We start from the raw sequence: 26,667 nt of genomic DNA on the forward strand, positions 1-26,667 counted from the left end.
TTTATTGGCCGAAATCGAAGAGAGTGATCAGAGCCCTGTCGAACTATTGGGTCCAAGGTTAAGGACCGCCCCAAAGAGCGTGAAATCCCAGGGGGATAAAAGACAGCGCAGCCATGTGTTCTGTCTCTCTTGGATCCAGCCTGTGCCTAACCCAATTGCAGCAGGAACAGCCAGCTACGTTCAAGACCAGCGATCGCTACCTGACTGATGAGCCCAGCAGAGACAGAGCCATTTTCTTCAAACCAGCTAAGTGAAATCCAGATAAAGGCCTTTATCCATTTGCACAGTGCCGGTCGCCCTGAAGTTAAGTATAGGTTATTGTAGCTGATAGGTGTAGTTTAACTTGTAGTAGATAATGTGTTTGCATGTTGAGATAACTCTTGTGTATGTAAATAAACCATCTTTTGAACTAACTAACTGGTTGTGTGGCCATTTGATCAATATAAGGGAAAGGCTTGTGGTTCACGAGATAAATAAATAGAGCAACAATGCATCTTAACCCAAGTTTAACATTACTGCAAAAATGATGGAATATGACAATTTCTTACATTCATCACAATGATGGTACTGCCTCACAGCACAATGGTGTTCTCAGTGTGAAGACAGGAGATCATATCTGTAAGAACTGTGCAGTAGTCATTCCTGTGAATATTGGCACAGGTAGATACTTCTGCAATGGATAATTTGAGGTTAAGTAGGTTTTTAAAGTCATGTTGGTTATCTTGTCACCGACTGAGGGGCAATGTCCTTCAGGATGCAGCCAGTTTGGTCATTAGTGGCATTGCTATCCCAGTGTTTTTGCCAAGTGGTTCAAAATGGAGGAATATGGATTCATCAGTTGAGGAAGGGTGAGAGGTAGATAATAATAAAATAAATAAATAGTTTTTATTGTCACAAGTAGACTTACATTAACACTGCAATGAAGTTACTGTGAAAAGCCGCTAGTAATCACATTCTGTGCTGCCTGTTCGGGTACACAGGGAGAATTCAGAATTCTCAGCTGGTATGGGAATTGAACCCTTATTCGGCATCCCAAACCAGCTGTCTAGCCCACTGAGCTAAACCAGCCCCTACTCAGTAGCAAGTTTCCTTGCCCATGTTTAGGCTACTGTCATTAGACCCTATGGGCTATGCAGTTAATCTTGAAGATATCTAGAACAACTTCCTCTTGACTATACCAACCATGATATCACCTTATTTCGCTTGGACAAACCAGTAGATATTATAGGAAATGACAGCAACTATGAAAAGCCAGGCTAACCACTTGTGTCATTCTGTGGGTTGTCCAAACATCAAGTAAGGACCCCATGCTCAGGTTTCCAACCCATGGCCAACAGTGGAGCCAGCGAATTTTCAGTACTAATGGTGGAAGAGCTAGAACCTCAAGGGACAATAGCAGCTTACAGGAGGAGGATCCTTTGGGGTGAGGTCTTGCTTTTTAAGTGCACTCGGGGAAGGCAACAATAAGGCTTGTGTTTTCTTTCCTCTGAAAGGGCGGCACCGTAGCACAGCGGTTAGCACTGTTGCTTCACAGTGCCAGGGTCCCAGGTTCGGTTCCCGGCTTGGGTCACTGTCTGTGCGGAGTGTGCACGTTCTCCCTGTGTCTGTGTGGGTTTCCTCCGGGTGGTCCAACTTCCTCCAAGTCCTGAAAGATGTGCTTGTTAGGTGAATTGGACATTCTGAATTCTCCCTCAATGTACCTGAACATGCGCCAGAGTGTGGCGACTAAGGGATTTTGACAGTCACTCCATTGCAGTGTTAATGTAAGCCTACTTGAGACACTAATAAAGATTATTATTATTGTAAAACGTGTTGCTTTGTTCACATTGAAAATTGAATCAACTGAAGAGGAAGGAGGGGCAGCGGTTAGCCCTGCTGCCTCACAGCGCTGAGGTCCCAGGTTCAATCTTGGCACTGGGTCACTGTCCGTGTGGAGTTTGCACATTCTCCCCGTATCTGTATAAGTCTCACCCCCACAACCCAAAGATGTGCTAAATTGCCCCTTAATTGGAAAAAAAAATGAATTGGTTACTTTAAATTTATTTTAAAAAAGATTGGACTGAAGAGGAAGGTGCCAGACAAGTGGCATTGGGAAATGAGCAGAGGGGGTACCCTCATTAATGAATGACCCCCCCCCCCCCCCCCCCCCACATGCACACACCCCTACCCTCGACACAGATCTTGGCTAAAAGTAAATTATTAGCGGCACAGATAAGAGGTAGATAATTCGATGTTTACACGGATGACATCATCATATTCAGCCCATCCTGATAAACTTTCTCCTCCTGCCGATGGATCTGCTGAAGTCTTTCCAGGAGTTGGTGCTGCTGCTGTTGTTGGTGGTGGTGGAGGCGGAGGCTAGGGGGTCCACCGTGCGGTCGATTGGTTTCCCTCAGCTCCAGTTGTCTTTGACCTGAGGCCATTCGGGCGTTTCCGTAGCGGGGAGAGAGAGACCTGTTGCCGGCTGAAGCCGAGTTCTTTCGCCTGGTTCTCGGCTGTTTCCGTGCGGCAGCCTGGGAGGGTCGAGCCCGAGCTGAGCCCAGTCTGCCCGAGTCCAGGTTTCGGGAATCTCCGCGGGCCCTGACTTGACTGATTGAACGCTCGGAACATGGCGGCGGCGATGAAGGGAGCGGAGTTAAACATCTTTGATTAACAAAAAAGGAGAGATCGGAAGGAGAGAGAGAGAGAAACAAGAAGAACTCATCTCCCGTTTTAATTTGTCTCAAGTAATGGACCCGTGGCTTTTTGCAACACGTGCCCACGAAGAAACCAAGAAAGATTTTGCAACAGTCGGAGGGGCAACTAAAGGATTAAGTGGAAGTTCATAGGACCGTTGGGAAGGGAAAGAGGAATAAAAGTGTGGAAAATGTCGGACTCGAAGGTGAAAGTTGCAGTGAGAGTCCGGCCGATGAATCGACGGGGTAAGCGCAAAAAAAAACTCCGATCAAAAATCGACAGCTCAGTTCGCACAGGGAATGTTTTCGGAAAGTGTCCGCGGTTCTGTGTTTGTTTGTTTTAAAAAAAAAGCAACATTGTTAATGGGTTGGAAGGGAGCTGGATACACAGGAGTTGCGGGCTGTCTGGTAACATTGTGACCGATCTTCCACAGAGATGGAACTCAACACCAAGTGCGTGGTGGAGATGGAAGAAAATCAGACAGTCCTTCATCCGCCGCCTTGTTCCAACACGTCCAAGGCAGACAACAGGTAACACGCCGCGGCTTTCATAGCAACAAGAGTCGATTCCCACCCACCCCTAAACAACAAAAAAAACTGCAATGCAAATAGCCTTCCCCCACCCGCCGTGAAAATTAACGCCCCGAGCGTGGGTTTTTTAATTCAAACTGCACAACAAAATCTGTTGTTCCCATTAGAGAAAGAGGGAGGAGGGGGGGGGGGGGAGAGTGTCTCTGACGATCGAGACCACAAACGGCGCCAGCAGCCACTTCTAGTCGGTGCGGCTCTTTAGATTAGAAAGTCCACATATCTTTAAATAAAGCAGCTGCATTTAAAAACAATTCTATTTAAAAGACACACGTATAACGTATATATTGCAACCGGTTCGGACGTCTCCCAATATTAAAAAAAAAGGAACGAACGAATAATGTTGGCATGTGCCCAAAAATTCCAATGCAACAGACCATAGAAATTGAAATGCTGGGCTGGGGTGGATTTGGGTTGTAAATGGCACTGAGTAATCGAGGGGGCGACTGACATGGAGCGTTCTTGATAAATGTGATGCGGGTAAAATAGATGCTTTGCAGAGGATGACTGGTGGCAACTGGGGCTGTGTGATAGCTCTTGGACTTTAGTTCACTCAAACTGGCTTTTTGTGTGTTTTTCTTTTCGATGTACTTTATTATTTGTTTTGTAGTTGCTGTTGTCTAAGCTCCTCGATTTGTCCTGAATTTGGGGGCTGTAGTGTTAAGTTTTTTTTTGTAAAGCCAGGTGACAGCAGATACTGGACTCTCTGCTACGCTGCTGAATTCGCTCTGCAGTCTGTGTGTGTGTGTGTCCCTCCCCCTCTCCCTATATTGAGGCTCTTGTAACATTTCCCAACCGAAGCTTTACATTGTAACTCCCGCGTTCAATTTGGCTACAAAGTATGGGCGTGACGTTGTCCTTTATTTTTTTTGGGGGGGAAGGGAAATATATTTTTCTTTTAGGACATACATTTTGTCTGCTCTGAGGAATCCCTTCTTTTCGGTTAAACATTATTGACTTGTGCAAACCATCAGATCCAGTCACACGGTTTTCAATTGGTTTGTGCAAGGGAAGACGCGGAACTAACCTATACCAACCGCAGCTCGAACCCTCCCTCCCACCAACCGAATCCCCAGTCACTGAAATATAACTATTTAAAAAGCAGGTGTGGCTTTTTCCTCCCACAGCTTACTGACCGTCTCATGCAGCTATTTGGTGTTATCCTGATTTATTTGTTTTCTTTTGAGGGAGCCAGGTCTTTTGTACCTTATCTTTTGTATTTAGGGCGTTATTTGACTGCTGAGTGAACACAGTACACTCAGTCAGACAGATCTTGCTTCAAGTTATTCCATCGTTTTTCGGTCGTGAGGATTCTTACATTGCAGGCTCTTTGGGGACTTGTAGAAGGCATTTCACTGTCGCAAATCTGAACATCTGTATTTCGATTTACTTACAATATACAGGATCCCACACATGTAATTAAGGGTTTGGACCAAGATCATGTGCAGCAGCCCGACTGGAAGTCTGCTGTTTGTGTCTCGTTCGCGTCGCTCACTGATTTAACTGTTTGTAATGCCCTCCCCATTATCCATGTAATGCATTATAATTCAATACCAGCGGCAAATTATCAAGTCTATTCGTCCTCAATGGATTACACAATCATTATTAAGTTGTATCTTTAAATTGCGGATGTGTTATTATTCATAAGTGTTTCATTGGAATCCAGCAGTTGATGCACTGAAGTAATGAACTTTTGGTAACGTTATACTTGCTGCATTGTGCACCTCACAACCCCTCCTCCAATAATGGTTGGGCTGAATGGCCTGCTTTCTGCACTGTATAATCTGTGCAATTTATTTTTTGAGGTAGTCACAATGAATTTTGAGGTAGTCGCAATGAATGGAAAGTGAAAAGGCACATTGAAGAGTAGACAAGGTCATGCCTAGGTCAAATTTAAAATGAAGGAGATGGCCACCCATGGCTGTTTTTATAATTGCACAGTAGTGCAGTGTGCCTGTTTCAGCATGTCACTTTGACAGTTCTTGAATTTCTTTGCACATAAGGATGTGGGCAAAGTGAGGGCTAAGAAACAACAGCCATTTGTCCCATCTGTTTTTTTTAAACTATTTTTTTCCCAATTAAGGGGCAGTTTAGCATGGCCATAATTGAAGGTTCTTTTGTTTTTCTCTGTAGATAGTTCAGGCCCTATTGCCCCCCCCCCCCCCCCCCCCCCCCCAACACTCCGACTGGCTCTCTCCCCACCACCCTCCTTTCCCTTCTCTCCCCACCACCCCACTTCCTGGCGAGGGTATCTGGTCTCTCCAGCACAAAGTTTAGTGCGTGTACCATTTGTATTTTGTAGAAATATGTTGTGAACTGTTTTAATAATTAGAGTATCCACCCCCCTCCTAGTACATTGGTACCCTGTTTCTCCAACACAAAATTAATGTTTGTACCGTTTGGCCTTGTATATATTTTTTACTGTTTTAATAAAAAATATATGGCCAATCTACCTAACCTGCACATCTTTGGGTTGTGGGGGTAAAACCTACGCAGACATGGTGAGAATGTGCAAACTCCACACGGACAGTGACCCAGGGCCGGGATTCAAACCCAGCTTCTCAGTGCCGCAGTCCCAGTGCTATCGTCCCATCAGCAGGTCGTTACAAGTTGTATAGGACTTTGGTTAGGCCACATTTGGAATACTGCGTGCAGTTCTGGTCGCCACATTACCAGAAGGATGTGGATGCTTTGGAGAGGGTGCAGAGGAGGTTCACCAGGATGTTGGCTGGTATGGAGGGTGCTAGCTATGAAGAAAGGTTGAGTAGATTAGGATTGTTTTCGTTGGAAAGACGGAGGTTGAGGGGGGACCTGATTGAGGTCTACAAAATTATGAGAGGTATGGACAGGGTGGATAGCAACAAGCTTTTCCCAAGAGTGGGGGTGTCAGTTACAAGGGGTCATGATTTCAAGGTGAGAGGAGGAAAGTTTAAGGGAGATGTGCGTGGAAAGTTTTTTACGCAGAGGGTGGTGGGTGCCTGGAACGCTTTACCAGCGGAGGTGGTAGAGGCGGGCACGATAGCTTCATTTAAGAGGCATCTAGACAGGTATATGAACGGGCGGGAACAGAGGGAAGTAGACATTGGAAAATAGGAGAAAGGTTTAGATAAAGGATCTGGATCGGCGCAGGCTGGGAGGGCCGAAGGGCCTGGGCCTGTTCCTGTGCTGTAATTTTCTTTGTTCTTTGTCTTTTGTTATCTTAACCAGCATGACAGTCACTTATTTTCAGTGCAATTCTGATTTTACTTCTGTTACATTACTTAATTCATTATTTTGTCACGCAATTTGGGGTGAAAGCATTGAGGGAGAACTAGGGAATAGGGCCGGTATGGCTCTGAGGAAGAACAGACAGGGAGATGTTGCTGAAAACAGCGGGTCTGGTGGCCTGAAGTGCATATGTTTTAATGCAAGAAGTATTACGGGTAAGGGGCAGCACGGTGGCCTAGTGGTTAGCACAGCTGCCTCACGGCGCTGAGGTCCCAGGTTCGATCCCGGCTCTGGGTCACTGTCCGTGTGGAGTTTGCACATTCTCCCCTTGTCTGCGTGGGTTTCGCCCCCACAACCCAAAAATGTGCAGAGTAGGTGGATTGGCCACGCTAAATTGCCCCTTAATTAGAAAAAATAATTGGGTAATCTAAATTTATAAAAAAAAAAGTATTACGGGTAAGGCAGATGAACGTAGAGCTTGGATTAATACTTGGAACTATGATGTTGTTGCCATTACAGAGACCTGGTTGAGGGAAGGACAGGATTGGCAGCTAAACGTTCCAGGATTTAGATGTTTCAGGCGGGATAGAGGGGGATGTAAAAGGGGTGGCGGAGTTGTGCTACTGGTTAGGGAGAATATCGCAGCTGTACTACGGGAGGAGACCTAAGAGGGCAGCGAAGCTATATGGGTAGAGATCAGGAATAAGAAGGGTGCAGTTACAATGTTGGGGGTTTACTACAGGCCTGCCAACAGCCAGCGGGAGATAGACGAGCAGATAGGTAGTGAGATTTTGGGAAAAGAGTAAAAACAACAGGGTTGTTGTGATGGGAGACTTCAACTTCCCCAACATTAACTGGAACTCACTTAGTGCTAGGGACCTGGACGGGGCAGAGTTTGTAAGGAGCATCCAGGAGGGCTTATTAAAACAATATGTAGACAGTCCAACTAGGGAAGGGGCTGTACTGGACCTGGTATTGGGGAATGAGCCCGGCCAGGTGATAGAAGTTTCAGTAGGGGAGCATTTTGGGAACAGTGACCATAATTCAGTAAGTTTTAAAGTGCTGGTGGACAAGGATAAGAGTGGTCCTGGGGTGAATGTGCTAAATTGGGGGAAGGCTAATTATAACAATATAAGGCGGGAACTGAAGAACCTAGATTGGGGGCGGATGTTAGAGGGTAAATCAACATCTGACATGTGGGAGGCTTTCAAATGTCAGTTGAAAGGAATTCAGGACAGGCATGTTCCTGTGCAGAAGAAGGATAAATACAGCAAATTTCGGGAACCTTGGATAACTAGAGATATTGTAGGCCTCATCAAAAAGATAAAGGAGGCATTTGTCAAGGCTGGGAACAGACGAAGCCTGTGTGGAACATAAGGAAAGTAGGAAGAGGCAGCACGGTGGCCTAGTGGTTAGCACAACCGCCTCACGGCGCTGAGGTCCCAGGTTCGATCCCGGCTCTGGGTCACTGTCCGTGTGGAGTTTGCACGTTCTCCCTGTGTTTGCGTGGGATTCGCCCCCACAACCCAAAAATGTGCAGAGTAGGTGGATTGGCCATGCTAAATTGCCCCTTAATTGGAAAAAATAATTGGGTAATCTAAATTTATAAAAAAAAAAGAAGAAAAAAAAAAAAGGAAAGTAGGAAGGAACTTAAGCAAGGAGTCAGGAGGGCTAGAAGAGGTCACGAAAAGTCATTGGCAAATGGGGTTAAGGAAAATCCCAAGCCTTTTTACACATACATAGAAAGCGAAAGGGTTGGCCCACTGAAGGATAGGCAAGGGAATCTGTGTGGAGCCAGAGGAAATGGGCGAGGTACTAAATGATGTTGCTCGTTATGCTCTCCTTAATTTGCTCTGTTTTAATTACGTTTGCTCAAGAGTCGCCAGGTATCTTTTTGATACCGCCACAAGGTTCAAAACCGAATACTGATCAAAGACTCGATACACCAGTTAGTAAGTTTGAAATCAATGCACATTTATTTACACATACAGTCAATTATTACTCGTGCACAAACTCTACTCACTAAACTACAACTACTAGGGGCAGCACGGTAGCATGGTGGTTAGCATAAATGCTTCACAGCTCCAGGGTCCCAGGTTCGATTCCCGGCTGGGTCACTGTCTGTGCGGAGTCTGCACGTCCTCCCCGTGTGTGCGTGGGTTTCCTCCGGGTGCTCCGGTTCCTCCCACAGTCCAAAGATGTGCGGGTTAGGTGGATTGGCCATGCTAAATTGCCCGTAGTGTCCTAAAAAGTAAGGTTAAGGAGGGGGTTGTTGGGTTACGGGTATAGGGTGGATACGTGGGTTTGAGTAGGGTGATCATTGCTCGGCACAACATCGAGGGCCAAAGGGCCTGTTCTGTGCTGTACTGTTCTATTCTATCTATCTACTAAAAGCCTGTACTTAGCTTCGGGTGCCCACTCAGTCAGAGGAACAATGGCCGTTGCCCGATTCTGAGGCTGCTGGCTTTGAACTGGTATAGAATAGTAGCTAGGAGCGCCTGTCTCGTAGCGTGCGTTGACCTTAGACTTGCTTGGCGGGTCTCTCGTCGCTGAGAGCCAAGGCCAAGAAGAAGAGAGCGATCTGTCTTTGGGGCTCCTCTTTATACCCCAAAGGGACTTTGCGCTCTTTGGGTGGGCCCTGAACTTGGCCCCAATTAATTGGACCATGTCCCAATCATTTGTATTGATTTCTCCAATAAATGCTTGATCACTGACCGTTGGCCTGCCTTTGTTTTAGTCTCTACTGGTGCCGGGGAGTCTGCTCTGGTACCGATTGCTTAAATGTTTCTCTTTTGTCCCCGGAGATAGCTCATTCCTATGCTAATGGCTTGTAGTATCAGTTTTGCCTGGGAGCTGCAAACTCGAATCCACAGGCAAACCATGCACCTGCTTGTTTCCTTAGCACTGTCCAATTTTCCCTTTAATCTTTGCAAGTGTCCATTTTGAAATTGGGACGTGGCCACGCCAGGTGGCTACAATGAATACTTTGCATCAGTATTCACCAAAGAGAAGGAATTGGTGGATGTTGAGTCAAGAGAAGGGTGTGCAGGTAGCCTGGGTCACATTGAGATCCAAAAAGACGAGGGTGTTGGGCATCGTGAAAAATATTAAGGTAGATAAATTCCCAGGGCCGGATGGGATCTACCCCAGAATACTGAAGGAGGCTAGAAAGGAAATTCCTGAGGCCTTGACAGAAATCTTTGGATCCTCACTGTCTTCAGGTGATGTCCTGGAGGACTGGAAAATAGCCAATGTTGTTCCTTTGTTTAAGAAGGGTAGCAAGATTACTTGTTGTTATATTTTTATATTTTCTGTAAAAAATTCCAATAAAAATTATTTAAAAAAAAAAGAAGGGTAGCAAGGATAATCCAGGGAACTACAGGCCGGTGAGTCTTATGTCGGTGGTAGGGAAATTACTGGAGAGAGTTCTTAGAGACAGGATCTACTCCCATTTGGAAGCAAATGGACATATTAGTGAGAGGCAGCATGCTTTTGTGAAGGGGAGGTCGTGTGGATGTTGTCCATATGGACTTCAGTTAGGCCTTTGACAAGGTCCCTCATGGTGGACTGGTACAAAAAGTGAATTCACATGGTATCGGGGGTGAGCTGGCAAGATGGATACAGAACTGGCTAGGTCATAGAAGGCAGAGAGTAATAATGGAAGGGTGCTTTTCTAATTGGAGGGCTGTGACTAGTGGTGTTCCGCAGGGATCAGTGTTGGGACCTTTGCTGTTTGTAGTATATATAAATGATTTGGAGGAAAATATAACTGGTCTGATTAGTAAGTTTGCAGATGACACAAAGGTAGGTGGTATTGCGGATAGCGATGAGGACTGTCAGAGGATGCAGCAGGATTTAGACAGTTTGGAGACTTGGGTGGAGAGATGGCAGATGGAGTTTAACCCGGACAAATGTGAGGTAATGCATTTTGGAAGGTCTAATGCAGGTAGGGAATATGCAGTGAATGGAGAGTATTGAAAGTTAGAGAGATCTAAGTGTACAGGTCCACAGGTCACCGACAGGGGCAACACAGGTGGAGAAGGTAGTCAAGAAGGCATACGGCATGCTTGCCTTCATTGGCTGGGGCATTGAGTATAAGAATTGGCAAGTCATGTTGCAGCTCTATAGAACTTTAGTTAGGCCACACTTGGAGTATAGTGTTCAATTCTGGTCGCCATACCAGAAGGATGTGGAGGCTTCAGAGAGGGTGCAGAAGAGATTTACCAGGATGTTACCTGGTATGGAGGGCATTAGCTATGAGGAGCGGTTGAATAAACTTGGTTTGTTCTCACTGGAACGATGGAGGTTGAGGGGCGACCTGATAGAGGTCTACAAAATTATGAGGGGCATAGGCAGAGTGGATAGTCAGAGGCTTTTTCCCAGGGTAGAGGGGTCAATTACAAGGGGGCATAGGTTTAAGGTGCGAGGCGCAACGTTTAGGGGAGATGTACGAGGTAAGTTTTTTACACCGAGGGTAGTGGGTGCCTGGAACCCGCTGCCAGAGGAGGTGGTGGAAGCAGGGCCGATAGTGACATTGAAGGGGCATCTTGACAAATACATGAATAGGATGGGAATAGAGGGATACGGACCCAGGAAGTGTAGATTTTAGTTTAGACGGGCAGCATTGTTGGCACAGGCTTGGAGGGCCAAATGGCGTGTTTCTATGTTGTACTTTTCTTTGTTCCAAAGAAAATATTCCTAATATAATTTCTACATTGATTTCTCATTAATGATAATTTATATTCTGTAATACTTTGAGCTTGTGTTTTTCTAAAAGGCAACCTGTCTCCTCCTCCTCTTCTCTCCACCCCCGTCCAACACACACACATACATATACACACACATTAAATCGCCATCCTCCATATTTTCAACATTTCTGTTCCCGTTGGTACATGGTGAGGTTTACCATAAGATTTTTATTTGTTATAGACGGTTATGTTATTCAGTTAGCTCATGAATATGTTGTCTTTCAAGTCTGGGCTGCTTAGTTTCTACTGTCCTGATTTTAAAAAATTAATTTATGGATGTGGGTGTCACTGGCTAGACCAGCATTCATTGCCCATCCCCAATTGCCATGAGAAGTTGGCAGTGAGCTGCTTTCTTGAACCCTTGCAGTCCCTGAGGTGCAGGTACTCCCAGAGGATTATAACCCAGCAACATGGAAGAACAGTGATATATTTCCAAGTCAGGGTGGTTAGTGACTTGGAGGGGAGCTTCCAGGTGGTGGTGTACCCAGGTATCTGCTACCCTTGTCATTCTAGATGGGTCATAGGTTTGGTAGGTGCTATCTCAGGAACAGAGTTCTTGTTGCACATCATTATTTATTTATTTATTTATTTATTTATTTATTTATTTATAAAATTTAGACTACCCAATTATATTTTTCTAATTAAGGGGAACTTTAGCAATCCACCTACCCTGCACCTCTTTTTGGATTTTGGGGTGAGACTCACGCAGACACAGGGAGAATATGCAAACTCCATTCGATAGGGGGCTGGGATCAAACCTACATCCTCGGCGCCGTGAGGCAGCATGCTAACCACTGCACCATCGTGCTGCCCCCTTGCCGTGCATCTTGTAGATGGTACACACGGCTGCTACTGTTCATTGGTGATGATGGATTCGAATGTTTGTGGAAAGGCAAACAATCAAGTTTTGTCCTGGATGGTGTCGAGCTTCTTGAGTGCTGTGCTCATCCAGGCAAGTGGAGAGTATTCATCACACTCCTGACTTGTGCCAGGCTTTGGGGAGTTAGGAGATGAGTTACTCACCACCGGATTCCTAGCCATTGACCTGCTCTTGTAGCCACAGTATTTATATGGCTAGTCCATTTCAGTTTCTGATCAATGGTTAAATGTAAATGTCACCACAGCCCCAGAGGACCCCTGCTCTTTCCTTTGAGAACTGACTGGTGGTGATTTAACTTGAGGGTCACCAGACCTCAGGCAAGGGGCAAGGTTAAGAAGGCGGCACTAGCCTGTACAGGAATTGAACCTGTGCTGTTGGTGTTGCTTTGCCAACTGAGCGAACCCACCCCCAATGTTAATGGATTGGATTAGATTTGTTTATTGTCACGTGTACCGAGGTACAGTGAAAAGTCTATTTCTGCGTGCAGTACATGATATGAAAATACGTAGGATAAGTTGGTAGTGGGGGATTCAACAATTGTAATGCCATTGAATGTCAAGGGACAATGGTTAGATCCTCTCTTGTTGGAGATGATCATTGCCTGGCACTTGTGGGGTGCAAATTTTACTTGCCACTTGTCAGCCCAAGCCTGGATATTGCCCAGGTCTTACTGCATTTGGACATGGACCGTTTCGCGAACGGTGCTGAACATTGTGTAGTCATCAGCAAGCATCTGAACTTTTGACCTTCTGATGGAAGGAAAGTTATTGATGAAGCAGCTAAAGATGGTTTTCCATAGCTTATCCCAGTACTTTTCAAATATGCTTTGTTTTGTGTGCTGTTTCTAATGTAAATATAGTTCTGGTGAAATGGTAACCAAAGCTGAGAATTGGTTAACAGACAGAATACAGATTCGGAATTAAATGGGTCATTCTCAGTTTGATAGTCTGTGACTGGGGTATTGCAAGGATCAGTGCTTGGGGCCCCAGCTGTGTGATTTTGAAGTTGGGGACCAAATGTCCCCAAATGACACAAAACTAGGTGGGTGTGGGAGCTGTGGGGGGATGCAAAGAAGTTTCAAGGGGATTTAAACAGGCTGAGAGTGGGCAAGAAATCGCAAATGAGGGCAGCGCAGTGGTTAGCATTGCTGCCTACGGCACTGAGGACCCGGGTTCGAATCCCGGCCCTGGGTCACTGTCCGTGTGGAATTTGCACATTCTCCCCGTGTCTGCGTGGGTTTCACCCCCACAACCCAAAGATGTGCAGGATAGGAAGATTGGCCACTCTAAATTGCCCCTTAATTGGAAAAAATAATTGGGTACTCTAAATTTATATTAAAAAAAAATAGAAATCGCAAATGGAATACACTGTGAAAAATTGTAAAGTTATGCACTCTGGTAGGAGGGAACAGAAGTGTGGAGTATTTCTTAAATGATGAGAGATTGGAAATGTTGATGTTCATAAGCACTGATAGCTAACATGCAGGTGCACCAAGCAATTAGGAAAGCAAATGAGATGTTGGCCTTTATTGTAAGGGCATTTGAGTGAGTAACAAAGTCTTGCTGCAATTGTATAAAGTCTTGGGAGATTGCACCTGGAGTATTGTGTGCAGTCTTCCTTCCATCATGAGGTCAGAATGCTTACTAATGATTGCACAATGTTCAGCACCATTCGCGCTTCTTCAGATACTGAAGCAGTCCATATGCAAATACAGCAAGACCTGAAAAATATCCAAGCTTGGGCTGGCAAGTTAGCATTCGAGCCACATTGGCAATGACCATATCTAACAAGAGAAAATCTAGCCATTACCCCTTGACATTCACTGGCATTACCATCACTGAATCTCACACTATCAACATCCTGGGGAGTCCCCATTGACCAGAAACTGAACTGGAGCAGCTATATGAATACTGTGGCTACAATCTATGACTCTCTATCAAGCTTAGGTCAAAGGCTCAGAATCTGCATGAGTAAATCACTTCTGATTCTCCAAAGCGTATCCACTATCTACAAGGCATGGCACCCTCTGCCACCTGGAAACGCAAGGGCAGGAGACGCATAGGAGCACAACCCCCTTCTGTTTCTCTCCAGGTCACACACCACCCTAACTTAGAAGTATATAACCTTCTATCCTTTACTGTCACTGAATGGAAAAACCTGGATCTCTCTTCCTAACAGCCGTGTAGATGCACCTGCACCACTTCGACTGCAGTGTTTCAAGAAGGCTCAACACCACCTACCTAAGGACAGTTAGAACTGGGCAAAGAATGCTGGCCTTGCCAGCGATACTTGCATCCCATGGAAGATTATTTCTCTTACTGCTCTCTCTCTCTCTCTCTCTCTCTCTCTCTCTCTCTCTCTCTCTCTCTCTCTCTCTCTCTCTCTCTCTCTCTCTCTCTCTCTCTCTCTCTCTTCCCCCCCCCTTTCTGGATTGTCTTTCAACCCTACAAATGTCTTTCAGCCCTCCAACTCTCCAAGATTTCCATGCTCTCTCTGACTCTACACATAGCTGCTTGAACCCAAAGCATTGGCATTTGCACCTTGAACCCCTCTCTTCATTTTCCTCTTTCTCCTTTAAGATGCTCCTCACAAACTGGTCAAGCTTTTGGTCACGTGTCATAATGCTTCTGTTACGTGACTTGAGAAATTTGGGACCCTAAATCTAAATTATCACCAGATTTTCTTTCAAATGTCTTTTAAGATTTTATTCAACACTTCAACAGGGGACCAGATCTGTTCCATGATATGTGTGCTTGTACAGGGCATTAGAAACTGAAGTATCGCTTGATGCCTTTTGGTTTTGTACTTGTGCTTCAATTCTGAATTTTCAATACAACCCTAACAATAGCCCTGCAATCAAGTTTTTTTTTCTCTTGAACAGGACACAAATCTTTTGAATGACTGGCCTCCATTTCCTGTCAGTCTGTTTTCCTTTGAGAGCAACAAGCTCTGCTCTGTTACGTTGTTTAATTGTTGGAAGCATTTTGCTCTTATTATAACTGTCCACATCCGTGTCCTTCCAGGAAGACGATGGTACCAGGAGCACTGACCAGTGTTCCCTTGTGGTCATTGATGCTCCTGCGACTCTTTGGGCCAAAGATTTCCATTGGGCCACATTCGGGTTTATAGTCACCCAGAGTAGAGGGTGAACAGACTTCAGCACTGCAGTGCAGGTAAATCTGTCCAGAGAGAGGCTGCTTCAAGATGAAATGTCAAACAGAAGTTCACAATATTAAATGCATTCTTACCCATAATTTATATAAATCTAAAGTAACTTGTTTTGACTTCAGACCAATGCCTGAGATGCATCTGAATAGTTTGATAATTAAGATCATTTGCCATTTTCTGGACACTTTCAAAAAATGTTGCTGTTTTAATGTGTAAAACAGTGCACTTATCGACAAAGAGTTCCAAAGTCTTATGACCTTCTGAAAGAGAAATTTTGTCTTGATCTCTGTCCTAAAAGGGCGACCCCCAATTCTAAGATAGTGCTCCCTAGTTCTGGACTGGCCCACAAGAGGAAACATCCTTTCCCGTACACTTTTTCAAGACTGATCTCTAGTGATCCATCCTCTAGCTTCATATGCCAGTTTACTTCAGCTAGCATAGCTTTCATGCTCAAATATTTGCCTTTATTTAAGTTTATAATACTAGTCTCCCTTTCAAACCAGATGTAATATTCAATCATCTTGTGGTCGCTTCTACCTTTGGGTGCCTTTAGTCTGAAGTTGTTAATTAATCATGCCACATTACACAATACCAAGTTTAATATAATCTGTTCCCTGGTTGGTTCAAAATGTGCTGCTTTAAGAAACTATCTCAAAAGCCTTCTATGTACACATCCGGGCTACTACTGCCAAAATAAGGCGATTTTGAGTCCAATTAAAAAAGGTGAAAGAATGTATGGCTAAGTGTCCTTTGATTATTCTTGAGGCGTATATTATAAACACTGCTGGTTATTTAGGTTGGCTGAATTCTTGGATGCGTTCAGATGTAGGAAATGTTGCAATTATTGCAAGATCACTACTGGTTTCTGGTAGAGTTGGCTCTCAAACCAGGTGACACTCTTATTCCAAGAAAGCGGGAAGAGTTTTTAACCTGTCGAGACTTTTCGCCTCTGTCACTTACAATCTGTCTCAAGTGGCTGGGGAGCCTTGCCTTGAAATACTTCACCCATTTGTACTTCCTAAAGGTTTTGGTTGACCTGTTGTGGCAGCCATTGTTTCAATATCCAGTACTTTGCATTTTAATGACTCTTACTTAGACAGTTGTGAATTTGGATGGATGTCTGGATTATAGGCCATGATGTGGAGATGCCGGCGTTGGACTGGGGTGAGCACAGTAAGAAGTCTTACAACACCAGGTTAAAGTCCAACAGGTTTGTTTCAAACACGAGCTTTCGGAGCACGGCTCCTTCTTCAGGTGAATGGAAAGGCTTGTTCCAGAAATGTTTATATAGACACAGTCAGAGATGCCCCGGAATGCGAGCACCTGCAGGCAATCAAATCATCAAAGATGCAGAGAGAGAGGTAACTCCAGGTTAAAGAGGTGTGAATTGTCCCAAGCCAGTTCAGTCGGTAGGCCTCTGCAAGTCCAGGCTTGTTGGTGGGGGCCGAATGTAATGCGACATGAATCCCAGATCCCGGTTGAGTCCGCATTCATGCGTGCGGAACTTAGCTATAAGTTTTTGCTCAGCAATTTTGCGTTGTCGCGTCTCCTGAAGGCCTCCTTGTAGAATGCTGACCCGGAGATCAGAGGCTGAATGTCCTTGACTGCTGAAGTGTTCCCCAACTGGAAGGGAACAGTCCTGCCTGTTGATAGTCGCACGATGCCCGTTTATTCGTTGTCGCAGTGTCTGCATGGTCTCGCCAATGTACCACGCTTCGGGACATCCTTTCCTGCAGCGTATGAGGTAGACTACATTGGTCGAGTCGCACGAGTATGCGCCGCGTACCTGGTGGGTGGTGTTTCCACGTGTAATGGTGGTGTCCATGTCGATGATCTGGCATGTCTTGCAGAGATTACCCTGGCAGGGTTTTGTGGTGTTGTGGTTGCTGTTCTGAAGGCTGGGTAATTTGCTGCAAACAATGGTTTGTTTGAGGTTGCGCGGTTGTTTGAAGGCCAGTAGTGGGGGTGTGGGGATGACCTTGGCAAGATGTCCATCCTCGCTGATGATGTGTTGGAGGCTGCGAAGAAGATGTCGTAGTTTCTCCGCCCCAGGAAAGTACTGGACGACGAAGGGTACTCTGTCAGTGGTGTCCCGTGTTTGTCTTCTGAGGAGGTCGGTGCGGTTTTTTGCTGTGGCGCGGTGGAACTGTCGATCAATGAGTCGAGCGCCATATCCCGTTCGTACGAGGGCATCTTTCAGCATCTGTAGGTGTCTGTTGCGCTCCTCCTTGTCTGAGCAGATCCTGTGTATACGGAGGGCTTGTCCATAGGGGATGGCTTCTTTAATGTGTTTCGGGTGAAAGCTGGAGAAGTGGAGCATCGTGAGATTATCTGTGGGCTTGCGGTAAAGCGAGATGCTGAGGTGACCGTCCTTGATGGAGACGAGTGTGTCCAAGAATGGAACTGAATTTGGAGAATAGTCCATGGTGAGTTTGATGGTGGGATGGAACTTATTGATGTCATCGTGTAGTCGTTTCAGTGATGTCTCGCCGTGGGTCCAAAGGAAAAAAATGTCATCGATGTATCTGGTGTATAGCATCGGTTGAAAGTCCTGTGTGGTGAGGAAGTCCTGTTCAAACTTGTGCATGAAGATGTTGGCATATTGAGGTGCAAATTTGGTCCCCATGGCTGTTCCGTGCGTCTGGATGAAGAATTTGTTGTCGAAGGTGAAGACGTTGTGGTCTAGAATGAAACGGATGAGTTGCAGAATTGCGTCTGGAGATTGGCAGTTGTCGGTGTTGAGGACTGAGGCTGTTGCAGCAATGCCGTCGTCATGGGGGATGCTGGTGTCGAGTGCCGAGACATCCATTGTGACGAGGAATGTTCCTGGTTCAACTGGTCCATGGGTGCTGAGTTTCTGTAGGAAGTCCGTCGTGTCGCGACAGAAGCTGGGTGTACCTTGTACGATGGGTTTCAAGATGCCCTCGATGTGGCCAGAGAGGTTCTCACACAGGGTCCCATTGCCTGAAACGATAGGACGGCCTGGTGTGTTGGCCTTGTGTATTTTCGGGAGGCAGTAGAGATCTCCAATGCGGGGATTACGTGGGATGAGAGCACGTAGGGTGTTCTGAAGGTCTGGATCTAAGGTCTTGATCAGTCTGCTGAGTTGGCGGATGTGTTCCTTGGTTGGATCTGCGGGTAACTGCCTGTAGTGTTCCTGGTTGTCGAGTTGTCGGTATACTTCTTTGCAGTAGTCTGTTCTGTTCAGTATGACGGTGGCCCCTCCTTTGTCTGCTGGTTTGATGACGATGTTGCGGTTGGTCTTGAGAGTGCGGATGGCGTTGCGTTGTGCTTGGGTGACGTTTGAGGCTGCCTTGTGATTGCGAGTGATGAATCTGGCATTGACACGACTTCTGACGGCTTGAGCATACATGTCGAGTCTAGGGCAGCGGCCTTCCGGAGGGGTCCAATTTGACTCTTTCCTTTTCGGTTGCTGCACTGCAGATCTTCTTCGCAGATGTCGAAGAAGACATCTTCTTCGCAGCCTCCAACACATCATCAGCGAGGATGGACATCTTGCCAAGGTCATCCCCACACCCCCACTACTGGCCTTCAAACAACCGTGCAACCTCAAACAAACCATTGTTTGCAGCAAATTACCCAGCCTTCAGAACAGCAACCACAACACCACAAAACCCTGCCAGGGTAATCTCTGCAAGACATGCCAGATCATCGACATGGACACCACCATTACACGTGGAAACACCACCCACCAGGTACGCGGCGCATACTCGTGCGACTCGACCAATGTAGTCTACCTCATACGCTGCAGGAAAGGATGTCCCGAAGCGTGGTACATTGGCGAGACCATGCAGACACTGCGACAACGAATAAACGGGCATCGTGCGACTATCAACAGGCAGGACTGTTCCCTTCCAGTTGGGGAACACTTCAGCAGTCAAGGACATTCAGCCTCTGATCTCCGGGTCAGCATTCTACAAGGAGGCCTTCAGGAGACGCGACAACGCAAAATTGCTGAGCAAAAACTTATAGCTAAGTTCCGCACGCATGAATGCGGACTCAACCGGGATCTGGGATTCATGTCGCATTACATTCGGCCCCCACCAACAAGCCTGGACTTGCAGAGGCCTACCGACTGAACTGGCTTGGGACAATTCACACCTCTTTAACCTGGAGTTACCTCTCTCTCTGCATCTTTGATGATTTGATTGCCTGCAGGTGCTCGCATTCCGGGGCATCTCTGACTGTGTCTATATAAACATTTCTGGAACAAGCCTTTCCATTCACCTGAAGAAGGAGCCGTGCTCCGAAAGCTCGTGTTTGAAACAAACCTGTTGGACTTTAACCTGGTGTTGTAAGACTTCTTACTGTGGATTATAGGAAATGTGTCTCCCTTCACACTCCCCTGAGGACGATTTGTTTGTTTCTCACCTTCACCTTGGAATGTGGCCTTTAAGCAGTTTGCTGTCTTTCAGTGCAAGTTGCGAAAATTCCAGTCAGTTGAAAGACAAAAAAATTTATTTCACAAATAAAGGAGCATAGCCTCATAGCATACTGTATAATTCCAATAATATGGAAGTGCTGCAAGTAAAGCGTGCCATCATCAAGTTTTTAAGAAAACAGGTATCAGACATTTGTGAAATGTGTGCAACTGCTTCTTACTGCAGTCTATCTATTGTGTGCACTCAAGTATGGTGGCTGCTGCTTCCTGACTACTGTTAATTTGTGGACTCTCCAAACTCACAGGAATGTGTGGACCCTAGTTTCAGAATCACTCTCTTAAGGGCACAACTAGAATATAATCATTTTTGCTGGCCATTGGCATTTTCTTTTGGTCCTTGTGTACTAGATGTATTTCCATTTATTTATCACCTCATCATTTCATTGCTAAAAGATTTTTAAAAATTCAATTGCTGCTGCTAAAAACTCATTGGCCTTAACATAAAGAAGATTATGTCTACTGGCCATTTCAAACTCATTAGCTGGGTATGTCAATGTTTATTAAAAAACCCCCCAAAACTCCCATATTATGCTGCTTCCAGTTTGATGCTGACAATTCACCCTGGCACTTTTGCAGTCTTTCACGTGAGCATTTGATGGAAAACTATTAAATGCTTTAATACATTTTTCTACTGATGGTTGAGCTACCTTAAACATTTTGATGCTTATGCTACTCTTTTTGAATTTCGGGTTAGAAACATGGATAATAAGTGCAGGTGTAGGCCATTCAATATGATCAAGGCTGATCATGCAAATTCATTATCCCCATTCCCGCTTTCTCTCCATACCCCTTGATCCCTTTAGCTGCAAGGGTTGCTTTCCAGATTTTGTGCATAATTCACACATTAGGGACAGGATTCTCCTGTCTTGTCCGTGGAGGGACCCGTTGCAAGCAAGAATGGAAAATTTGGCGTTCCAGCTGAAACTCCACTAACTTTCAGCAGCACTGGAAAATCCCAGCCACGAACAAGAATGGATGATTTCAGCCTAGCCATCCATAAATCCAACACCGGATGAAAGGTGTCATAATCATTCTAATTTAATGTTTGGGGAAGCTTGGGAACACACAATGGATTCCACGTGTCGTGATCATTGTTTGCTGCAATCAAGTAGTTGTAACTCAATTTTTGAATACTTGTGAACTTTGTGCATTGTTCATTATTCTTTTTTTTTAATAAACAATTTTATTGAGGTAGTTTTTGGCTTTATAAACAGTTACAGACATCATCAGAAAGGAAGCAAAAAAGGCAAAAATGTGCAAACATCCACGTACTTTCAATACTTCCATCGTACCGTATTGCACAAGCCCGCTCCCCTCCCACCCGTACTACCCGCCATATTTTCCCTCCTACTCTACTCTACCCCCACCCCCCCCCCCCCCCCCCCCCCCCCCCCCACCGCCCTGCTGACGCTCACTCTCCCGCAAAGAAGTCAATAAATGGTTGCCACCTCCGGGTGAACCCCTGCACAGATCCCCTCAAGGCGAACTTAATTTTTTCCATCCCCAGGAAACTTGACATGTCCGCAAGCCACCACTCAGTCTTCGGGGGCTTTGAGTCCCTCCACGCCAATAATATTCGTCGCCGGGCTATCAGGGAAGCAAAGGCCAGCACATCAGCCGCTTTCTCCCCCTGGACGCCCGGGTCTTCCGAAACCCCAAAAATTGCCACCCCTGGACTCATCACCACCCTTGTTTTTAGCACCTGGGACATGACCCCCGCAAATCCCTCCCAGTACCCCCTCAGCTCAGGGCATGCCCAAAACATGTGCACATGGTTCGCTGGTCCTCCCGCGCACCTAGCGCATTTGTCCTCTATCCCGAAAAATTTGCTCATCCGAGCCACCGTCATATGGGCCCGGTGAACGACCTTAAATTGGATCAGCCCGAGCCTAGCACATGTCGCGGTCGAGTTTACCCTACTCAGGGCCTCTGCCCACAGCCCATCCTCCAATTCCCCGCCTAGCTCCTCCTCCCATTTAAGTTTCAGTTCCTCTGTCTGGGACCCTCCCTCCCTCATGAGCACCTTATAAATACCCGAGACTCTACCCTCCCCTTCGTCCCTCCCAGAGACTATTCTGTCTAGGATCCCCATTGGCGGGAGGCGCGGGAAAGATGGGACCTGTCTACGAACAAAGTCCCGCAACTGTAGGTATCTAAAATCATTTCCCCTTACCAACCCAAATTTCTCCTCCAAGCTCCTCAAACTCGCGAAGCTCCCTTCCAGGAACATATCACCCACCCTTCCCGCCCCTGCTCGCCGCCATACTCGGAACCCCCCATCCATACTGCCGGGGGCAAACCGATGGTTGTCGCAGATTGGCGCCCAGACAGACGCCCCCATCTCCCCCACATGCCTCCTTCACTGGCCCCATATCCGCAGGGTCGCCACCACTACCGGGCTGGTGGTGTACTTGGCCGGCGGCAGCGGTAGAGGAGCCGTGACCAGGGCTTCCAAACTGGAGCCCCTGCACGAAGCCGCCTCCACCCGCTCCCAAATAGACCCCGTACCCACCATCCACTTCCTTATCATAGCGATGTTGGCCGCCCAGTAATAATTGACCAGACTCGGCAACGCCAGCCCTCCCTCGCTGCGGTTCCTCTCCAACATCGCCTTCTTCACCCGCGGAGACTTTCCCGCCCAGACAAAGCTCATGATCAGCCCGTTAACTCTTTTGAAGAAGGACTGTGGGATAAAGATCGGGAGGCACTGAAAAATAAACAAAAATCGAGGGAGGATTGTCATCTTTACAGTCTGCACCCTCCCTGCCAGCGACAGCGGGAGTGCATCCCATCTCCGAAACTCTCCCTTCATTTGCTCCACCACCCTGGCCAAATTTAACTTATGCAGCCTGCCCCAGTCTCGTGCCACCTGGATTCCCAAATACCGGAAATTTTCCTCAACTAACCTAAACGGTAGCCCTCTCAATCTGTTCTCCTGGCCCCTTGCCTGTACCACAAACATTTCACTCTTGACCGTATTTAATTTGTATCCTGAGAACTGGCCGAACTCCCTCAGCATTCCCAGTATAGTTCCCATCCCGGCCACTGGGTCCGACACGTACAGGAGCAGGTCGTCTGCATAAAGAGAAACCCTGTGTTCAACCCCGCCCCTCACCATCCCCTTCCAACCCTCTGCGGCTCTCAGCGCAATCGCCAGCGGCTCTATGGCCAGCGCAAACAGCAGCGGGGAGAGCGGGCAGCCCTGCCTGGTCCCTCGGTACAACCTAAAGTACTCCGACACTTCTCTGTTGGTCCTGACGCTGGCCCTCGGGGCCTGATATAATAATTTGATCCAATCCACCAATCCCTCCCCGAACCCAAACCGTCCGAGCACCTCCCATAGATATTCCCACTCCACCCGGTCAAAGGCCTTCTCGGCGTCCATAGCCACCACTACCTCCACCTCTCTACCCGCCGGGGGCATCATTATCACATTGAGCAATCTCCTCAGATTGGCCGCCAGCTGCCTACCTTTCACGAACCCCGTTTGATCCTCCCCAATCACCTCCGGTACACAGTCCTCCATTCTACCCGCCAGTACCTTTGCCAGGAGCTTGGCATCTACATTAATCAGGGAGATTGGCCTGTAGGACCCGCACACCTCCGGGTCTTTACCCCGCTTTAATATCAGAGATATGGTGGCTTGTGACATCGTCGGCGGCAGGGTCCCTCTGTCCCTTGCCTCATTGAAAACCCTCGCCAAGACCGGGCCCACCAGCTCCGAGAACTTCCTATAAAACACTACTGGGTATATTGTTCATTATTCTAATCAGTGCTTTAATCAGTGCTCAAATAATGCCAATCAGTTTTGTGGAAGGATTTCATTGTTGTGAACAGACAACGTTTGCTGCTTAGTACTGCTGGGTATTTCGAACACTGAACCAGAAAACCGATGATCACTTGCTCAGCCTCACTCCACTGATGTGCACAGCTGTTTTGAGGTGTTAGCAGCTCCCGAGGATCACCCAGCTTACATTCCTGGGGGTTGAGCTAAAAGTTCAATAAATAGTGGGTGAACCTTAAGAGAGCTAATTCTTCTCTGCAGCTGCATTGTTGGGGAAGGGAAAGAGATGTTGAACAGCTGATCAGCTACTGAACAGTGCTGTACAGTGCACAGGGAATCACCTGTAATAATCAGTTGGTATTTTTGACAGTGGCTAAGTCGGTCATGAATGTGATTTTAAAAGCGCTCTTACAAAACTATTTGAACATGTGTGCTTGAGAAAGTTACTGTCTGTTGAAAGGTGAAAGGGCCCTATGATTTTTCTTAATTGAATTGGGTCCAAAGAATCGGGTGTAAACAACAAGTAGATTTTTTTTCCTCATCCGAATAATGTTCATTATAAGAAAACTGGGTTTAATCAGCAACACCGTTTGGAAGAAACATTTAAGTAAATAATTAACCCATCTGGCTTCACAAGACATTTGAGGACCCTACTGTACTCTTTGTACACACACAATTGTGTGGCAAGATTTAACTCCAACTCAATCTATAAGTTTGCGGATGATACAACTGTGGTGGGTCCAATCTCAAACAATGACGAATCAGACTACAGAAGAGGTAGCATGGTGGTTAGCATAAATGCTTCACAGCTCCAGGGTCCCAGGTTCGATTCCCGGCTGGGTTACTGTCTGTGTGGAGTCTGCACGTCCTCCCCCTGTGTGCGTGGGTTTCCTCCGGGTGCTCCGGTTTCCTCCCACAGTCCAAAGATGTGCGGGTTAGGTGGATTGGCCATGCTAAATTGCCCGTAGTGTCCTAATAAAAGTAAGGTTAAGGGGGGGGTTGTTGGGTTACAGGTATAGGGTGGATACGTGGGTTTGAGTAGGGTGATCATGGCTCGGCACAACATTGAGGGCCGAAGGGCCTGTTCTGTGCTGTACTGTTCAATGTTCTATGTTCTAGAAGGGAGATAAATCACTTGGTTGCATGGGGTACAGAAAACAACCTATCTGTTAAGTGTCGGAAAGACCAAGGAACCATTCATCGACTTCAGGAAGCGTAGCATGACAAACCGTCTCGTCCTGTCCCATCTGCATCAATGGCTCCGAAGTGGAGATGGTCGATAGCTTTATGTTTCTGGGGGTCATTATCACCAACAATCTATCCTGGTCCTCTCACGTTGTTGCAACAGTTAAGAAAGACAAACAACGTCTCTACTTCCTACGGAAGCGAAAGAAATCTGGCATGTTCTGCATCAACACTCTCAAACTTCCAACAATGTGCCATAGAGAGCATTCTATCTGGCTGCATTACAGCTTGGTATGGCAACTGCTCCGCCCAAAATCGCAAGAAACTGCAGAGTGTGGTGAACTCAGCCCAACGCATCACACAAGCTTGCCACCCACACATTGATTTATGTCTACACCTCCCGCTGCCTCAGGAAGGCAGACAGCATTATCAGAGACCCCTCCCACCCAGGCTGTGCCTTCTTCTAAACCCTTCCATCAGGCAGACACAGAAGTTTGAAGACCCGCATATCCAGACATGGGAACACTTCTTCCCCACAGCTACTAGACTCCTCAATGACTCTCCCTCGGACTGATCTGCTCCCTGTAAGAACATTATTCACGACGTTCTGTGTTGTTCTTGCTCATGCATTTGCTTTGTTTGGCCCCTTGTTCAGCACTGTAACGAATCACTGTTTGTCGATGTAACATTTGTCAATGTACTCTGTCGCCTATTCTTTTTTTTTTGTCTACCAAGTACATACCGTATACGTTCCTTTGGCCGCAGAAAAATATTTTTCACTGTACTTTGGTACATGTGACAATAAATCAAATTAAGTTAAGGAGTTACTCTACTCCACTAGCTTCACTCTTGGCACTTATTCCCTTGAGGAACTTTTATCAGTTGGCTGTACGTGTTGCTTTCAGTTACAGGTGAACTCTACCTTGTTATTACCCACTTTCAAAAATAAAAGATAATGTGCATTATATACCAAATAGAAAAGACTGCAATATGTCTTCAATAAGGTCAGTAGTGGGGATGTTTGCGGATGACTGAACAATGTTCAGCACCATTCGCGACTGCTCAGATTCTGAAGCTGTCCATGTCCAAATGCAGCAAGACCCGGACAAGGTTCCTTGCAGCACCTTCTAAACCCACGACCACTACCATCTAGAAGGACAAGAGTAGCAGATACCTGGGAACCCCACCACCTGTGTGTTCCACCCCAAGTCATTCACCACCCTGACTTGGAAATATATTGCCATTCCTTCAGTGTCACTGGGGCAACGTGCTGGAACTCCCTCCCTAACAGTGGGTGTACCTGTACCTCCAGGACTGCAGAGGTTCAAGAAGGCAACTCACCACCACCTTCTGAAGAGCAACTAGGGATGGGCAATAAATGCTGGCCTAACCAGCGACACCCCACATCACACAAATGAATTTGTAAAAATGTATCACGCCAGAACTGCACTATTTTGGACTTGGGTCATTCTGTATTTTATTGGATATAACCATCACTTTGGAATTCATATTTGGGGGATGGGAAGTAGCACTAACAGCAGAAGGCTGAAAACCGGGTATTTCCTATCCAGTTGCGCTCCCACAACCTGTTGAGGCACAGCTGGGGAGCTGTAATTATTGTGATATTGTTTGAATTTTGCAGGTCATACTTTTCCACTGGTGCTTGTTTAATTTGTTTCACGGATATTCCTTCCATTTAAGATGCTGAAATTAACTTTCTATCCTCAGAAGAGTCAAAGATCACATAAATATTACGTCAACACCAGGCTAAGAGAACCAGCTTCAGCAGTGTGAATCTGCGATTGCCAATGAATGGATGCCAATCTCCTGATGTTAGTATTTTGAAAGATTGCCCTCAAAAACAAATTTCAAGTAAAATGAAAACTAATTCGAGCCATTGCTTATAAATATTGGGCTTATAATTGGACTTGTATTAGATGGAGTAAGTAGCACTGACACCAGATTTTAAG

At 46.3% G+C, this 26,667-nt stretch overlaps 1 protein-coding gene across 1 annotated transcript in view; it reads left to right on the forward strand.

Moving 5' to 3' along the window:
• The first annotated feature begins 2,342 nt into the window (after positions 1–2,342).
• kif13a (kinesin family member 13A) overlaps positions 2,343–26,667 on the forward strand; it is a 350,954-nt gene continuing 326,629 nt past the window's right edge. The window contains 2 exon segments of the mRNA XM_038796988.1: positions 2,343–2,921; positions 3,110–3,206. Of these exon segments, the coding sequence (XP_038652916.1) occupies positions 2,867–2,921; positions 3,110–3,206 (152 nt within the window). The 5' untranslated portion in view covers positions 2,343–2,866.

The sequence above is a fragment of the Scyliorhinus canicula genome, chromosome 5 (genome assembly GCF_902713615.1).
Source record: "Scyliorhinus canicula chromosome 5, sScyCan1.1, whole genome shotgun sequence".
NCBI classification, from domain to species: domain Eukaryota; kingdom Metazoa; phylum Chordata; class Chondrichthyes; order Carcharhiniformes; family Scyliorhinidae; genus Scyliorhinus; species Scyliorhinus canicula.